Source organism: Metarhizium robertsii, assembly GCF_000187425.2.
Source record: "Metarhizium robertsii ARSEF 23 chromosome Unknown MAA_Scf_10, whole genome shotgun sequence".
Taxonomy (NCBI): Eukaryota; Fungi; Ascomycota; class Sordariomycetes; order Hypocreales; family Clavicipitaceae; genus Metarhizium; species Metarhizium robertsii.
In genome coordinates this window covers 359,611-377,552 of record NW_011942150.1, presented here as the reverse complement: position 1 = coordinate 377,552, position 17,942 = coordinate 359,611, and the positions used below count along the sequence as shown (strand labels likewise).

At 47.7% G+C, this 17,942-nt stretch overlaps 4 protein-coding genes across 4 annotated transcripts; 1 reads left to right on the top strand and 3 right to left on the bottom strand.

Moving 5' to 3' along the window:
• Positions 1-2,931: 2,931 nt before the first annotated feature.
• On the bottom strand, positions 2,932-3,799 carry MAA_07830 (chitinase; the record flags this gene model as incomplete). The annotated part of the gene is made up of 3 exons (XM_007825828.2): positions 2,932-3,397; positions 3,453-3,601; positions 3,656-3,799. 3 exons carry the CDS (start codon positions 3,797-3,799, stop codon positions 2,932-2,934), a joined length of 759 nt encoding a protein of 252 aa, XP_007824019.2.
• Positions 3,800-7,173: 3,374 nt separating this feature from the next.
• Positions 7,174-8,187, bottom strand: MAA_07831 (uncharacterized protein; the record flags this gene model as incomplete). The annotated part of the gene is made up of 1 exon (XM_007825829.1): positions 7,174-8,187. One exon carries the CDS (start codon positions 8,185-8,187, stop codon positions 7,174-7,176), a length of 1,014 nt encoding a protein of 337 aa, XP_007824020.1.
• A 582-nt stretch (positions 8,188-8,769) lies between these two features.
• MAA_07832 (nacht nucleoside triphosphatase) lies at positions 8,770-13,197 on the top strand (the record flags this gene model as incomplete). The annotated part of the gene is made up of 1 exon (XM_007825830.2): positions 8,770-13,197. One exon carries the CDS (start codon positions 8,770-8,772, stop codon positions 13,195-13,197), a length of 4,428 nt encoding a protein of 1,475 aa, XP_007824021.2.
• A 1,542-nt stretch (positions 13,198-14,739) lies between these two features.
• On the bottom strand, positions 14,740-16,094 carry MAA_07833 (Hsp90 co-chaperone Cdc37; the record flags this gene model as incomplete). The annotated part of the gene is made up of 2 exons (XM_007825831.1): positions 14,740-16,017; positions 16,074-16,094. 2 exons carry the CDS (start codon positions 16,092-16,094, stop codon positions 14,740-14,742), a joined length of 1,299 nt encoding a protein of 432 aa, XP_007824022.1.
• Positions 16,095-17,942: the final 1,848 nt, after the last annotated feature.

Below are 17,942 nucleotides of genomic sequence, written 5' to 3'. Positions count from 1 at the left end.
AAAATAAATGCTATAAGTATGCATAAAAATATTATATATATAAAACTAAATAATAACTCGCTGATAATCAGGCCAGTTAGTAGAGGCATAATTAATTAGTTGGGAATAAGGGTCTGACTCGAGAGCAGTAGCAACAAGGAAGGGGCCGATATTACATAACGAGCAGAACTACCGAGTGTTCCAATAACGGCCGACTTGAACCTTTAGATCATTTGGACGAGAGGCCGGCCGTTTATTATTAGGTTCGCGATGCCGGCGAGTCGACTTAATAAGAACCCATGGGTCCGACCGCATGTCTAACTTTATTCTCATCATATAATAGGGCACATTATTGCTAGATGATACGGGGAATGTGTAATGCAAGTGCTTGATCCAGCCATAATGGACGGATTTGCAATCGCCTCTATAAAGGGACGCTTGGCTTCACATAATCGGCGTTATGCCTCTTATCTAATCCCTGCAAAAATAACCTCAAGTAGAGAAGCCAGCTTTTCTGGTTAGAATTATGCGTTAGGGGGAAATACGGGTACGTGTTTCATTTCGCCTGGAGGGAAGCCCCTAAAGGGTAAATAGTTAATTTACTACGACATGGAGGCACCTAAATATCCGGAGGGAGCGCTTATGCATCAGAATAGTCAGGCTAATGCTCTGACTCAAGCATGTTCACAATGACCCGCAAGGCGCAGCTCAGTGGGGGCTTTTTGCTATGCGCATAATAAAAGAGCCGCATGATAAGTGCCCCTGACATGTCCACTCGTTTATGCCAGTAGAGTTATTTATCCAGCATGGCTGTGTGGCGTAATCAGAGACATTAGAGACGACCACTTTTGGAAGTCAGCGGTATGGGTTCTGTATTGTACGGAGCTCGTACCGGGGCTGGCTACCGGCCGCCTTCTTGCCCGAATAATATTATCACAATAGTATAGGACAGCCTAGTCAAAACGAGAGACTCTTATTTTTTGACGTTAAGAGTGAAATAACGCTTGAAGTGTAAAGTATCCCAAGTTTCTGGAGCTTAGGAGGGGTAATAACGAATAAGAATAGTAACTTATGACATGACAAGAACCACACAATTGCCTACGCACTGGTAGTGTTAAATAGACGTATCGGTGGTGAACTACATATATAGTCTCCTCGGGTCCGGGGGAAGCGGCGACGAATCCGTCGACTTGGTAAGAGTACCGTGAGACACCGCATCTGTTCACTAGATTTGTCGAGTTTGCAAGAGCAATTTGCACAGCGAATTTGGGCACATTGATTGGGCAAAACGACAAAATTGATAATGTCTGCAGATTTTGATTGAGAACCCTGCAAACCCGGGAAATTGACCCTTTTTGTACACTGGATCCAACCCCGAAGAACCCTGTGATAGCCCTCTTCCAGGCCCCAACTTTGAAACCTAGAAAAAGCAAGCCTCATGACTGTTTGACCCTTAATTTCTAGCTTTTTGACTCAACAAGATTAATGCCTCTAGATGCCATTTGGGACGGTGCATACTGCTTGAGAAGACTAGACTTCGGTCACACAAAGAAGTACCACGAGATCCAGATCGAGGCCTTCAACCGCCACCGACTTCTTGTATATATCAGCGTCTTTTGGTCATCCAGATCTTTCAATATCAGAGACCTTTAATACTAAAGGCTGTTGTTAGATGAACCGAGCCCTTTCCATATTAGGCCTGGAGGGTTCACCGCCGTGACAAGGGCTTGGAACAATATCGCATTCAGCTAATAATTCGCGTTAATATTAACCGTCCTTGATTTTCCTCAAGGCCTTAAGGGAAAACCACTTGGGCCGCGATTTCGACCGTCCAATACCAACAATTGGATGGCTACTCATTCCCTCATAACTTGCTTGGGCTGAGCCAGGACTGCTTTGCGGTTGTGAACAGAACCGTGCCGTCTTGTCCTGCATGGTTGCCGAGATATGCCGGTTTGGAGTATGTATACCTAGTTGTCGACACTGGGTGCAGCATATTGACAAGATGTAACATAAGGGAGCAAGTCTTGAGATGCTTCCCAGCGAGCAACGTACTTTGTTGTGCGAGAGCTCCTGTCAGAATGACTTGCAAAGTCTGACAAGTTCCATCTCGGGAGCATGCACTGAATCTTCCGACGTCATGATTCCCGACAAGTTCACCTGCGCAGGTGAGTCCTCAATTCGATACCAGCCCTGGAGCGATTGACCAACTATCTAATATTTTGTCAACTTTCCTAGTTCACCATTTTCTTTACGCGGCGAGTCTGCCATGTCTGAAAGACAAGTGAGTCTCCTCATACTTAGTTAATCCCCGCCCTTTGCTGAAATTGACCCTGGGGGCGTCCGGAAAATATTGCGACGCTGTTGTGGCTGATTGGGCCAACCAGCCGAATTACACCAAGCTCAGACGTGTTTTCAGTGCGAGATGGGCGTTCAGCAGATACAGCTGGCATCACTGTTTGGGTTCAGCGACACGCTTCAACCAGGCATTTACTTGGCCAACCATACTTAGCACTCTGTTGTCAAGGTCGAGGCTGGCAACTATTGCGCTGCCATGCGACTACTACGTACCCGTGAACCGCATGCGGATACAAGTCTCGTCAGTTCAGCCTACGGGTTGTAGCTGCTACAAAAGCTTCCGCTTCCAGGACAAGGGTTGGATAACTTCTTCCGCGATTGTCTGGCCAGTGTTTGCATGCTGACTTTTCCTGCAGCCAACTTTCAACTACTCCATGGCTCCCGGTCTGTTCGGCATCACGGTGGCGGAACCAACCAGACTGAATCCCTGGATTGGATCCAACTGCGATACCTGACTCGAGTGGTCCGGAAGGAGTTGGTAGTGTGGACCTTGCGATCATTCCATGCGGCAGAAGGAATGGACAGGCCTGTCGTATTTCCGTAAATATTCCGTAGGTGCTACAGTAGGAGCTAGAGCGGAAGCTCAACCGCAGCTTAAGCCATCTGCCTCCAATGTCCTACAAATTCACCCTCGTCCTCGGTTCCGTCAATGTAAGGGGGTCTCACATACTGGTCGTCCCAGTCGCCTTTTCCGAGCAAGTCATACTTGTAAAGGTATTCCTGCAGTGGCATGTACATCCAGCCCACATCTTCCTCGTGGTACTCTGTGGCACCATCATGGAACGGCGCGGGAACTGTATAGTTCCTCTCCTGTGGGGGGAATGGGGACTCCCAGTTCTTGCGCAAAAGCTTCACAACTGGCGAGTTGACACCGGCATGGTCCACGGACTCGAGGCAGACATCATCCACAAAGAGACAATATTCGTATCTAGGCGTGGATGTTGCGTGTGACCAGTCCACGTCGTTCTGCGGGTGAGTAGCGTCCGGCCAGAGACGGTCCTCCAGGTTCTTTGGGACCCAGGACTGGAAGTGATCTCGGACTTGAGAAGACGTGGCTCCGCTAAGGACAGCTGTTAGTGGTGGCAGAGGTAACATGGACGCGTTGCAAAACGTACTAGAGTGTCTTATCGTCGATGGCGTGAAGATGATGGAATTTCAACACATCTTGGCGCATGTAGAACCTGGCATCTTCCTGGACCTTTCTGCGCAAGGCTTGCAGCAGGCGATCCCAAGCTGTCTGCTTGCCTTGAGAGCACCGATATATCTAGACGTTGTTCGTTTAGACCATGTTAAGAGGAGAGTGAGGAGTATGTCTTACCACGAAACCCCAGATCGAATCGTGAAACTTGGTGCACGTCATGGTCGATTTAATGTGGTCAAAGTCGATGTCCGGGCTCGACGTGTAATCAAGGTAGGTTTCGGTCCCGGAGATGCGACAAGGTCCTGCCGGGCTACTGCTCATCATGGCTCGAGGACGACAAATGCAATCAGCTTCGCCCCGCCCTGTTGCTGCATGGCGCGCCGTGTGTGTGAAGGTTGTGAATGGCGACTTTGAACGATTCCAGGCGGCGCGAGAGACCTGTCGCAAGGCTCTGCCTCTAGTTGCGGTGCGTTGCAACATGGAAGGATTGGGGGCATCGAGGGGCGAATGAGGTCTGGTTGTGTGAGAAAGGGGGTGGAAATGAAGGAAAAGGCGAAGTCCTGTGAGGTTGTTGGTCACCTGACTTCTGGCTCTCTATCAGGCAAATTCAATCCCCGTCTGCGTAATCACGGCCAGTAATCGCTTACCAATAAAAGCACATGCATACTTGCTTGGAAGAATATTTTGTGACTGGAGCAGGTACTGAGAGATAAGCGACTGGTACTTATCGAGGACTAGTAAGACAGCTCAAGACAGACGTAAAAAGCCTACACATATTGTAGGTCAATCGTCGCCCGATTAGAGGTGTCTAAGTACAAATCTCCTCATATACGGCAAAATTAATTCATTTATATATAATCTCACAAATCTTTTTTCAAGTTCCTAATAGACACTCGAGCTGAATATTTCTAGTTAAAGCACTAGAGCATTTCCAATAGACCATCTCGCTCCAACTCTAATAGCACCAATATTGGCCTACAAACTTAATTGCTTACCAAGAAAAGGGCCTGGCAAAGCCATAACTTGAACATCCTGTCTCACAAAGGGTTTGTACCAGAAATTCTCAGCTCCAATGCAGAGCAGTCAAAGTCTATTGCCACGCTGAATAGTTATTTCATTTATACTTTTTTGGCAATCGTCCAGCTGAAAAACGTAAATAAAACAAGGTAGAGCTTTCTTTTCCCCCATGCTTCTGAGTTTGCAGTCAAACGACACGTGGCGCTAAGCATGGTGGAGGTAAGCGCCAAGGCGTCGTAGTTAAGCTTTCATCCATGTGCGACCATTATAGAGTATAGTTTTTGCTTGGAAAAATAAGCAGCCATTGTAAATAAAAGTCTGTATAGGCATCTATGTCTGTGTGCTTGTTTTTATCGTGACGCACTCTTCCCGACGCTAATTTCTCGCATTCGACCCTTCTCTAATGACAAGAAGGTATATCTCGACTAGTAATTACACGAGTGTATATCGGAACTTCAACCGTAGGAGAGGCAACTTTCGTGAAGCCACTCAACAGCTAACTCTGCAGCCTCCGTCTTGTAACGCCAATGATTTCTCAGAAAGAAGGACATGGTTCTGGTGGCAACATAATTATGAACTGGTAATAAAATATACAAGTTTCGCTTATGAGCAAACCATATAACATAGCTGTCACAATCTTCGTAGTAAACAGGACCACTTGCGAAAGGGTTATGCTCTGCATGCGGCTATAAATACTCATTAATTGTAATGCTGGCGTTAGCATGTTATTCAGCTTTACTGATTTCGGACATAGGCTTGCCGTGGCTAGAGTATTCCTGTCAAATACACCACCACCATCACATCCGCAGCCCCGGTATAGCTCTTGCATCGGGAATTCGATGTCGAGGCACTTGCAACTTGAGTTTAACGTGCAAGAATGATGAAAGCTACTAATATCTAGCGTAACCTCATCCCATACAAGTTGCTAGCCAAGTTCCCCAAACTTCAAGACGCTAACACGACCTTTGTTCCCCCTGCCAGACTCTACCTAACAAGCATAGCACCTCAGGTTATAAAGTAAAACAATCTGCCAGGTAAACGCCGGCCACTGCAATCGACTAGAGCATGATCTACACTAGCCCGGCCCCGACTGCTGCCCCCGTTATCACTCCTGGGGTCCTTAAACGTGATAATCCTTCAAAAACTTGTGCATATATCAATGGCCAATCTGACTCTGGTGCGTAGTAGTTTTGTTTTCCACTGATCCCTATTCTCATAGTCCGCGCAGCTAACTCTCTCTAGCAAAATCAAGCTTGGTCACTTGTCCCGGAGACGGAGGAGCCACATGCTATACGGAGCACAGCGTAAGCGCCATATACTGCTGCTCTAGAACGAGTTGCCGTATCGCAACATCATGTGTACCATACAACTCACCGCTTACGTCCGGGGCAGATAGCCTCAGGACATTATATTGGTGAGTAATGGCTCCCGAAACGCACTTATCTAGCCTTTGTAACTCCTAATACCATAAACGATAGTTCAAGCTTAACGGCCCCTGAATGCGTGACCTTTCAAATTGCTGCCGACGACAGCTACAGTGGATACTCCATTATGGGATGTGGTCCTTCCAAAAAAACGTACATTGTCTACCCGACCACTACTGGGCAGTCAACGTCAACTACAATAACTTCAGAGACAAGTTCCACGTCGACGACTTCCATGACGACGACGCCGCCGCCTCTGCCTCTACCATCGCCATCCACGCCAGTAGGTGCCATTGTAGGAGGAGTCGTGGGAGGAATTGGTAAGAGCACCTATTAGGATCGATAAATAATAATAAGCTGACATCTTGTTTCTAGCCGCTTTGGCTTTGATCGGACTCGCAGGCTTCTTCCTAGTTCAGCAAAAGAAGAAAAAGGCCTCAGGCCCTATTCAACAGCCAATCGTTTCCCAATATTATCCTCTTCATATGGATCGAGCATCACAGGGGGGTGGTCCAGATTATGACCAAACGCATCGTTCTAGTGTAGCCAGATCACCCATGAATTTTGCGACTGGGTCAACTTCCCCAGAATACCAATCTCAACCGGTGTTCGCGGGGACTAATAAATTGATGACATCGGCACCGGGTTATACTTCTGGCTATAACATCGGCCAGCCTGTTGAGATGCAAGGCCAGCAGAGTTTGTAGTTTGTCTGCAGATCGCGGCCCGTCTGTCTCCTGTGAAATGCCTAATGTAACGTAGGCAAGGCCGACGACGGGAGATGACTGAAAACTCTGCGGTATGAAGCATAGGATAGTATGGAGATTTGTTTCTAGTTAGTAGCGCTCGTAAGTTCTGGGAAACGGAGGGCACTACGAAATGCTAATATGTAGAGTAATATTATTGCAACAAATTGAAGATATGTCTCTCCCTTAAGCCTGCGTATGCGATTGGCCCAAATAGACAACTCGACACAGACCTGCAGGGATTTTCCAGGTCACCTAAAGTCAACACAAACATAAAATCCGCAAACGGGGGCATGAAGTGGCCCCCCTTGAGGTCTACATGAAAGCAGTATCTGGTACATAACCATAATAGTTGAATCTAATTATCATACTACTCGTGCTGCATATACCCAAACCATCTAGGACGCTATATATCTTCACCAAGGGGCCTAGAATGTGTACTCTTGTACTCCTGCGTTTCGAAAGGCTTGAAACATCAAGCAGTGGTGTGACGGCATAAACCACGTAGTCAAGTCCCATTCTCCAACCCCCCTTGCTGCTTTGTACAGGTTTCTGGGTATCTGTCCCGGTACCTCTTCCACCACTGGGTATTTGACCTCTGAGGCATCAGCCCCCAACTGACCATTGACTGCTCTTCCGCTTCTGACATTGCCATCCTAGCATATGCAGGGCCACGAGACCATGACGGATCACCCATTTCTACCTCAAGCCAAAGCCTCTTACCAATGGCTTCTCGCCGGTCCCCCACATGGATCGCCGTTAAATAAGTGCTGCTTAAAAGTGCCACAATGGATAGTATCTGGTTGAATAGAGTGGTCATACCCAAGGAGACGGCGTGTGTACCGAAAGCTCCCCAGGCCGCAGCCCTCCAAAAAAAGTAAATCTTGGGGTGTAGAGGATGAGGGTCTGTCAGTATGACGCCCACTAAAACCTGACGCGGCCCCAGTATCGTTACTGCTTTGCCATTCGGGAGAGTGAGAAACACCTTTACGTCTGGCCCCGGGTTGTCGGCCAAGTCTTCCATTGCCTTGTTGACTGACGAACGCAGCATGAGAACCATTTGTTGTCTTATGAGCACATTCAAGCAAAGAGCGGTAACGTTCGCTACCCCCCACCAGTCTGCTGTCATTATGGTCATGATGAGAAGGAGTCCGCAGGTAAATAGTCCGATCAGGAGCGAGCATATTGTGCGTGCGGTCGGTACGGGTTTGCCATTCGTCTTCAAGTGGATTGTTGTGGCACTGTATGTTATGGGATAAGATGTTAACCAGCGAGTGAACCAACTGGACACGTCCGTTGCCATGATACCGTCGGTGATGTTATACAGAACAAAGCCCTGTTCCGGTTCTGCAATCTCGTTGTTGGCGACAGCATAGGATCCCAAAATCGGGAGCCACTCGGTGAACTTGCTTTCTGTGAGGTTGCCAATAGACGTGTTCATCTCCTTGGCCCCAAAGAGAGTCACTAGACCAAGAGCGTCCAGCTTGAAAGGATCCCATTGTGAAAGACTTAGAATGGCCATCGTTTCCACACAAGTTGGAAAGGGGTTTCAGAAAGAACAAGAGTAGAGCCTGCGGGCGCTGAAGCCGACAAGAAGCCTGGTGTCGTAGTTGGAGAAGATGGAGAGGGGGGGTCGAAACTGTGGGCAGCCTGGGAGACACACACGAATGTTTATGCACCAATATTATTAGCTACTTCATCTCAACTCTCATGTTGTGTCTCTCGTGTTGTGCAACCCTGGCCGAATCACTCAACCGGCCAGTGTGACGAGACGTGACAGCTCATCCTGCATAAGATAGATACACAACATGACCCTGTCCTTTAATTTCCGGTCTATGTGGTAATACAAAAAGTCCTAGGTCGCAGGACAAAAATAGCAAAGAGCCCAACACAGCCGCAACCCAATTTCGACCCAGGATCTGGCGTCTCGCCGTTCATTCCCTTCATTCTAGCTCAGATCTTCCGGTCATTCTATATTAGCTACACTTTAACTTTCTGTTTGTTTCGGATCATGATTCAACTTTGAGCACAAAGATTGCCTTGATATTCTTATCGGAGTGCATCTGGCCCCTTATTCTGCACCATGTCCACAACTCCACAAACAATGAAGCTCCCGCTGGGGCGTATAAGGGATTCATGCGATCCTGGCTCCTTTTTTTTGAGGCCGAGCTCAACCACACAGGATGCTTTGATGTCATTATTTACCCACATATTAAAAATATTCAAGCATCGCAAAATCTTTGAGGATGCCCCTTCGTTCTTCGTCGTCTACGCATGGGATCAAAAAAGCCACCCTGGTCTTCCTGCGGACTCGAGTATAGTTCATGAAATGATTCAATGGTTTGAAGATGCTGGCTACAGTACTATGTACTCGGATAGCACCCCGCCGAGCGAGAAGGCCGTTATTGATGGCCAGCTTCGTTTATTGCCCATTGCGGCTTACCCCGATTCCGTTCAAAATGTCATCCTATGTGGCTCTAAACTCCTGGGACACTACATGGCAGGGAGGTACTTCAAAAAATATGCTTCAAAGATCATACGGACGTACCACGAAGCCCGCCAGAACGAGACAAAAATTCCTATATCACAAATTCTTCGTGGTGTCCAGCAACAGTACGAGAGAACGGCATCAAGGAAGTTTCATCACGTTATGACGGAGTTAGCCCTACTTGACATCCGAAACGCGTACAATGAAAAAAGTACAGTTATTCCTTACCTCCTCAATGGAGACCCCCAATCCTGCCTACCGAAGTACATCACGATCGGAAGCGATAACCTTCGAGTGCAACGCGGTGTCGATGGATCGAAGTATGAGTGTTTCTTCGAAATATTAGGGAAGCTCGTAGGTTCATCAAACCGCAAGTTTGACCCAGGGCCGCAGCATTTGATACCATCCATGATTGAAATCTATAAAAGAGCGGCTACTGAATTGACTGATATGGACCGTGTCCCTGAAGGGTTTCTTGAAAGGTATCAAAGTGAAGCGAACAAAGCTTCTGATGATTTTTCAAGTGCTCAGAGGCAAAACCCGAAAGGCATAGGGGTTTCTGCTGTGAGGGAGGCACTGGACGCTTACCATTCAAACATCATGTCTATCGAAAGGGTGTTTGGAGAGACACTGCCGTTACGCAAACACCACATCATACTAGCCAAGATTTTCGATTCTACCGAGTCAGACACATTCTCTGATGAATCTACTTACATCCGCCTGAATAATATTTTCAATGACACAAAGCTAAAGGGGGGGAGTGTCGGACGGCCAAAGCGCATACTCATCCACGGTCGCCCAGGGGTGGGCAAGACCACTCTATGCAAGCAAATAATAGACGAGTATGGCAGAAAAGAAGTTCTTGGAACCATGTTTTCCTGGGTTCTCTGGGTGCCCTTACGAAAGCTGGGGTTGGATGATTCACTCAAGAGCTTCTTCCGTTCAGAATACTTCCACGGCAAACTTCACGAAGATCTGCTGGCAGAAAAGCTTTATCAGCAGGTATTTGGGGAAGATAAAGAAAAGACCCTGCTTATCCTTGACGGGTTAGATGAGTCAAGTGGATGGGAAGAGCGCAACATCAGTGAATTGGCCCAATTCAAAAGTATTATCTTCACAACACGTTCCGGTAGGGGGAAGGCTGGCTCAGCGGTTTACACTATTGCCGACCTCGAACTTGAAGCTATGGGATTCAGTCAGAGGGAGGCATTGAATTATATTGACTCCCACATCGGCATAAAACCTCTGGAGACTGTCAATGATATCTGGTTCTTTGCTACAAGCCCGCCTGGTTTTGACTTAGCTCAAATACCGATCTGCCTAGATATCCTGTGCTCGAGCTGGGACGATGTGCGTCTGGCGACGCCATCGAATGAAATCATTAAATTATCCGTTTTATATGAAGTCGTTGTTGCTAGGCTCTGGCGGCGAGACATTCTTCGCCTCGGAAAGCGTGACCCGTCTACCGGTTCCGTTATGACAAAAGACATTCTTGACGCCGTTCGAGATTTCAGTCGCTTACACCGTCTTATCTACAAGGAAATGGCTTTCCTCGAAGCCCTTGCCATATCTTTGACCAGAGAGGGTAAGATCGATTTCGGCCATGATGAGATCACCGCCACTATTCGTCAGGTGGAGCGCGATACTATGCTGTTGCCACTATCTCTTGAGTATGACCTGCGAAATCTCTCATTTCTGCACTCGGATGGCTGTGGTGGGTACAGTTTCATTCACCGGACATTTCAAGAGTATTTCGCTGCCCTCTGGATCTCTCATAATGGACCGTCGTTACGTGGGTATTTGGCAAGTCATGTTAAATATGCCCCTGCATTTGAGAGAATTTGGCAATTCATTGCAGGCTCTATACAAACCAAAGAGGCCCTGGAGGAATTTTTTGACTTGATTGAATCGGAACCACGAGACCTCCTCGGTCCTGCTCATCAATGGCTACTTCTGTGTTGCTTCAATGAAGTGCGCCATTCGCTGCGGCTACCGACTTGCATTAAGGTTATACACAGATTGGCCCGCTGGATGGAATTCGAATGCGAGATCTCAACAAATTCCTTCCTTAAACACTGCGGTGAGTATCCAGATGAAGTAATCGAAATCTTCCTGAGCAACTCTACATCAAGATGTGTCCGGCGCATTCTCAACAGTGTTGGCGGTATGTATTTGTCGCCAATGATGATCGAGCTTCTCATCAAAAGGGTTAATAGTGAGAGCCTGGATGCTCATGCTTTTGCTCTTGGACTTTTATATACCCAGAAACAACGGTTTTCACTGGAGTCTTCTCAAAAGCTCATCCTCAGATTAGCGAAAAGAGATGATGACACTGGGTATAGTAGCACCTCTACGCTACACAAACTGTCCGATTCATCAGTTGTAATAGCCAAAAGTTTACTTTACATATTCAAATACCCACATGAATTGAGTCAAGACATCACTGTCTGTCACCTATTCAGCTTATGCGTATTCTTGAATAAAAAGGTAGATAGCTTCTTAGCGGCGACATTGTCAGGTTGTATGACTCTTCTTGAGGATAAGGATGAAGCTATTCCAGTACGGATCGCCGCAGCGGACATGCTGCAGTCAAATTGTTGTTTGTCAGATGAAACTGTTAAAAGCCTGGCAGAAATGCTTCGAGACTCAAACAAAACAGTTCGATACTCTGTCATCCGTGCCATGAGATGTCAACATTCCTTTTCAGTGGATACCATTGAAATCCTCACAACTATCATGAAGGATGATGACGAAGATGCCCGACACGCAGCAACGCTTGTTTATTACAGCTACTCAACATTTTCAGGGTCGGATATTGCAGCTCTGGTGGCTCTGGTCTGGGATTCAAATGCCAGTATTCAGAGTACGGCTGCTGTGGCTCTAGGGGGGTTGTCAAGCATACCAGACGATGCCGTTGCAGCCCTCGTCAGTCTGCACAATCATCATAATAAGGATATCCGGGCTTCCACTGCGAAGGCGTTAGGCAAATATTTGCAAAGGATGTGGTTAACCCGATCGCAACCCTCTGGGGATGTTGAAGCAGCACTTATCATCTTACTCGAAGATCCAGTAGATTTTGTTCGAATGGAGGCGGTTTGGGCGTTAGGCAGCACCAACAACTTATCACAGAAGACTACCGCGGTCCTCAAGTCCAAAATTTTGGGTGAACCAAATATCAAGAAAGCCGACATTATGGAAGTCTTTATTAGACAGCTGAAGCCCAACTTCACGTTCGCCGAACTTGTGGCTTTATTAAAGATTATACCTGACGATTATAGGAGTACTCTTTACATCCTCCCTTTCCTTTTTCATTCAGAGGAAGTATGGCGGCATAAGACAAGGTCGCTTCTGGCCCAAATCGGAATCCATGATCCGATCACTGTTACAAGCTTTGGACAGACTGGTTGGCCAGACTACATACATGAAGTTGTCTTGAATCTTTGTATGAAGTATAAAAGCCTTGGAGAAGAGTTTTGGTACAAATTTCAAGCACCTCTTCATTGTCAAATCAGCCTATCACGAGCGAATATGCAGGGAGTTCTGAGGGTACTGCAGGATTCTTCTGGATTTGGATCCCGAATTTTACAGGCTGAAATATTAGCACAACTGTCAACTTGGCCTAACGATGTTGTCGAAGCCGTAATGGAATACTTTCAGGATAAGGAACATCTACATGACTTTTGTTATTGTGCAGCTACCAACAACCGAGAGTTGTTAAACAAGCTACTTTCAGCCGCGGGACTATTATCGGAGGCCGAAGAAAGAGACACACCGGAGAGAAAGTCTGTTCTTAACCCCTATATTCTTAAATCCATATATGGAGTTTTATTATTGCGCGGTTTTAATGAGCAACTCATCTTATTCATCGACCACGAACACGGCGAATGTGTGCTCTATGATCAGGGTATACCCAGGACAGCATGGCTAGAAGAAACACTCGGAACAGCATCAATAGAAGAAAGAAGACAGCACTGTTCATATTATACCGCAATTCGTGAGATTCGAGAACGCTGGAACCCAAGAGGTCTTGACCTGTGGGATTGATCTCAAGACACGTCAAGATACCCGAGATACTCAGTAGTATTGACGCACGATTGTCTAAGTCCCCACGAAACTACGAAGCAGAAGATGAGTCCCGGCCAGATCGACCAAATTTCGACTTAAGTTAGGAGAATATAAACATTGTGAAGGGATTATTGTTGATTCAGACCGTCTCTCTCCTTGGGTTGGTGTTCTATCAAGTTGATTATTTGTTTTCCTTATACTCTTATCAAGTCCTACCTGCTTCTAAATCCTATTTTCTCTATTCACACTCGAGTATAAGTATTTCTTTAGTTTCCTATGTCTGTGATGAACCTCTCCTAGCGTTAAGTCTATATTTGCAAGAAGACCTCATTACTTTGGTCAGCACACTAAAATACAATGCAGAGACATCATTGCACCTCTTCATGTTGAGCACGTGAATTATGTCATTTCTGGGTTTTAGAGATGGCCCGTTGTCCGCAACCCAGACTCATAGCACATCTTCAACCAAGTCGTTTTCTGTGACAAGGGGACGATTAGTCAGCTTGGAACGTGAAGGTTCAATTCAAGAATAATCTCGTAGGATATCAAAGGTCCTGAGTTGCTAGAAGGAAGGAAGGGAAAGGTGACAGCTTTATATACATAAAAGGAACGCTTAGGCCACTGGCTCTTGCCCGGGCAAGTGTTCTGGTTGTGTCACCACCAAGTCCTAGATCGGCGAGCCCCTTTGTTGGCCTTCGTGATCTGTTGGGCTTTTCCCGTGTAACATTTTCCGTCTCTTCCGCGAAGCCTCGCGACAGTCTTGATTCGATCCCTTCACGGCAGCGACAGGCAGCACAGCTTGCGAATCGAAGACACTCCAAGGGGTGTTCTATTCCCCGCCACTTAGTTTGTTGTTGGTTTCGAACGGAATGGGATGGTGGTAAGCGGATATCCTCCTATAATGTGTCAGACGAGGCGAGTCTAATGAAATTAGGGACAATGCCTATTGAACGGCACTGGACTTCATACTCTCTAGTAAAAACACATAAAGAAAACTCGACGAAACTATGACAAGACAAAAAATACCCTGGTGATATTCACATTCACCTGTTTTATTCCTTCCGACGGAATATCCATTCAACGACCGGCTGCCAAGATAGCCGCCGTTTTACAAAGTAGCATTATCAACATGACCTAGTCGATTTCCCTTGTACTTTCTAACCCTAGGCCTCGCAGAACGCCATAAGGAGACAGCAACTTTGAGTTCCTCATACCAAGGGCATCATTCCGACGCCGTTACAAGCCATTTATCCGTAACACGCAATATTCTCCGTCGCGTAATACCAGTTCGCCGTGTCTTCATTTCCATTTCCCTTGTATCCTGCGCAAGTCTCCCGTTTACATCGCCATCCCGAACTCCACGGCACCAGCATCCTTCTGCTCCTTCGTAGCGTCGAAAACCAAGTTGACCTTTTCGACACTCACGCAACCAGCCTGTTCAAGAAGAGACGTAAGCAACCGGCCAACAAGCATACTCGGACACGGAAAATACTCACATCCACCAGGAGGCTCGCCTAATCTTCAGCATCGACCAAGGTCCATCATTTCCAATTTTCTGCTTAGAGCCTCTGTAGACTTGGAGCTCCAGCGCGGCCTTGATCCCAGGGTCGAACCCGTCGAAATTCGCAGCCCTCGCTTTCCGCACCGTCCCATTTTCGCTGTCTGGAATTGGTACTCAGGTTCAGATCGCTTCATGGCGTGTCGCCGTTCCGGGACGTAGTGATTGTTACTGATTCCGCTCGACGCGCTCACCCTCTCTCGCAGGGCGTCACGTAGCTCCAGAATCCGCCAATACCTCTCCTTGGCGGCCATTAGGAAGTTCATGTATATGTCATAGTCCAGCATAATGTCTTTGTCGAAAAACTCGGTGAAATCGTCAGGTCCAAGCGCACGACACCGATCCAGCACTTCTGCCTGGTGTACGAGTCGCCATGCTTTCTCGTCGTCAGTCCCGCGGAGAGCTGTCTCGACAGCCACTATGAAGAGACCGGTGGACTCGAACTCGTCAAGGATTTCCGGGTGTGAGGAAATATAGTCACGACTGGCGTGGCAGCCGAGGGGTAGGATATTGGCAAACTCCATGGCGGCTGCGGAGGGTGAATCTTGACCTTTGTGTTTTGGGAAGAGCGCCTCGATGCCGTTGCGGGTGTCTGGTGCGGCGGTTGTTTGATTCGGGTCACGATTCGGGATCAGTAGCTCTGGTTTGGCTGCCTCGCCCGGCTTCGCCTCGCTGGCATGTGGGCTGTCAAGTGGTATGAAGTAGTTTTCCTTCCTCGTCTTCCTACAATGCTCATTTTTTGACCTGTTCATATCGTTGACTAGTTGAGTTCGGAATTCCCGAATCAATCCATCATGACGAAAAAGATCTTCGTGAGGCTCATATTTGTCCATGTTCTTTTCATCCGGACTCTTTTCCATAAGTTCCAAACAACTCAGAATCACCCTTGACGTGATGGACAGAAACTGGCTCTTGTCAAGTGCTCCTTCAGACCACGGCAATCGACCATCCTCGCCGGGTTTGCACGGCGCCAAGTTGGCGACGGCCTGGAATGCAGTTTGAGCCCAGTTATGGATTCGGGTCTCCTGGATCTCCAGCTCCGAGGAGACAAAAGCTTCCCAGTATTTCATAAGTATGTCGTTGATGGCACGTTCGTCTTTCAGCGCGTCGATCTGCTTCATCCGTCCTCGTCGATCTTGGTCAATCTTTGCCTGCATCTCTCGCATCGCTCTTCGAAAAGAGGGCGAATCCATACGAAGATCGACATTAATTTGGGTGTAGTTGCTTACTTCCCACTCGTCCTGTCATACCAGGAGTTAGCATTCGCGCCATACCATACAGTTGGCCAAGGACATACCCGTTCCTTGTCGTCGTCCATTTTCGTATCGTGGATGGCTGTTAGCGATATGGAAGAAGAGGGTTCACTATGAATAGCGAGTTGGGCATAAAGCTCGGTGGAGAAAGACAATGTGTCGAGGAAAAAGATTAGAAATGGACCGTGGCCGCGCCACGGTCTTTTCAATGTTGTGCCGCCCTGCATCCTGGTTGTCACAAGCCAAGAACACAAGCTAGACAGCTAATGAACAGAGTCTGGAGAGAAGGTCATCTCTTTGTGAACACACGTGATAGCCGCCATGGCGGTGCCGTCCAGTGGTCAAAGCCTTTGTTCGCCCAACGCCTCTGTGGCCCAACCGCGTGACAACTGCAAAGAAAGAGCAGTGAATCCCAGAGGCAAATACTGCAATCAAGGGAGACTCGACTGTTCTTCTGCGAGTGACAGCCAATGAAGGTGTCTGGACCTGGGAAGAGTTCAGTTTAGTTGGCGGCTTTATCCGACGGCTTAGATTGCCCAATCATATCAAATTTTAACATGAAGAATTATTCGATTGCGGAGAGCGGAGCCCGAGTTTTTCCCCATTAATACAAAGGGGGCCAAACCAGCTGCTCCAGCTTGCAGCTTTGCCTCTGCAAACTAATATACGAGGTCATCCCCAAGCATCAAATTGGTTAGGATGAAGGCCTTCTCGAGAACTGATCAATACAGGGGGAGCTTCGGTTCACTCAGGTGCAAGTGCATCGTGAACCGTGAGTATTCGACAGAATTGTACATATCCCTGTGGATTATCGCGGCTCTCTACGCTTTCTCTACCCCTACGTCCACACGTCGTTGGCATCGGGGTCTTGCGAAGAGGCATCTACTCTAGGCGTATTTGCAACCAGAATCCCAGAATAACCCAGGGCGTTGCTTCAATGTTGGATTGTCTGAATTCCTGGGTATACAGTAGTCTGTTCCAATCATGTGTTGGTCCGCTGCCGGCAGTCCCTCGATTTATGGCGCTTCACATTCTGCAAGGATCAGCATCCTGCCAACACCATCCTCAGACCCAGAAGCTGTCACAAAGCATATTGTCAGAATCCCGTCATACTTGTCGCTAATCTGGCGCCGAGGGTTGTCCGGAATCAGTGTCTCAGTGGGTGATTCTTCTCCAGAACGTGCCGAGTTGAATGCCAGCATGTTGGTCAAACCGTCATGCTATTTCAAGCGCACCAATACTTTCAGCTTCTGAACATTTGATTGGCATGCAGCACTCATGAATCGCCCAACGAGGATACAAGCTAGCTGTCGGAGCAGATGCAGATTCAGCGTTCCCACTTCATAGCCACTCTCCATGTCCCATATTTGGATGGGACAAATCTACCGAACCTGACGCCAAGCGAGACCCGTTCGGTGAGAATGCAATACATGGCATATACCCGCAGTACCGTCTTCTTTCCACTTTAGTTCACCAGTTCCAACATCCCGCATGTGCGGGCGATGTTGGGTTCTGGTCCATGCGCCAGATATTTGTACCCCCAGGAATATGAGCCTGCCCTGAGCCTTTCTTTAACGGCGTCTGGTGAGGCATCTGAAGTGTGACAAGGGCCAGATACAAGGGCTTGGAGCGTAGATGACTCTATTCGAGATAATCTTGTAGAATGTCAAAGGTCCTTGGTTTTCCAGAAGGAGGTAGGGACGAGTGACCACTATATATACATGAAGCGAACAGCTGTGCCCAAGGCTTCCGGCGGGTCATGTGTTTAGTCTGCGTGACCTCGAGGTCCTTTGTCGGCGATGCCCCTTTGTTGGGCCGTTGTTGGGCCCTTAGAACTATTGCACTTCTCAGCTTCGTTCCCGAACAAGACCCAAAAAACTGCCACCGCAGCAGCGAACACGGCAAACTCGGTG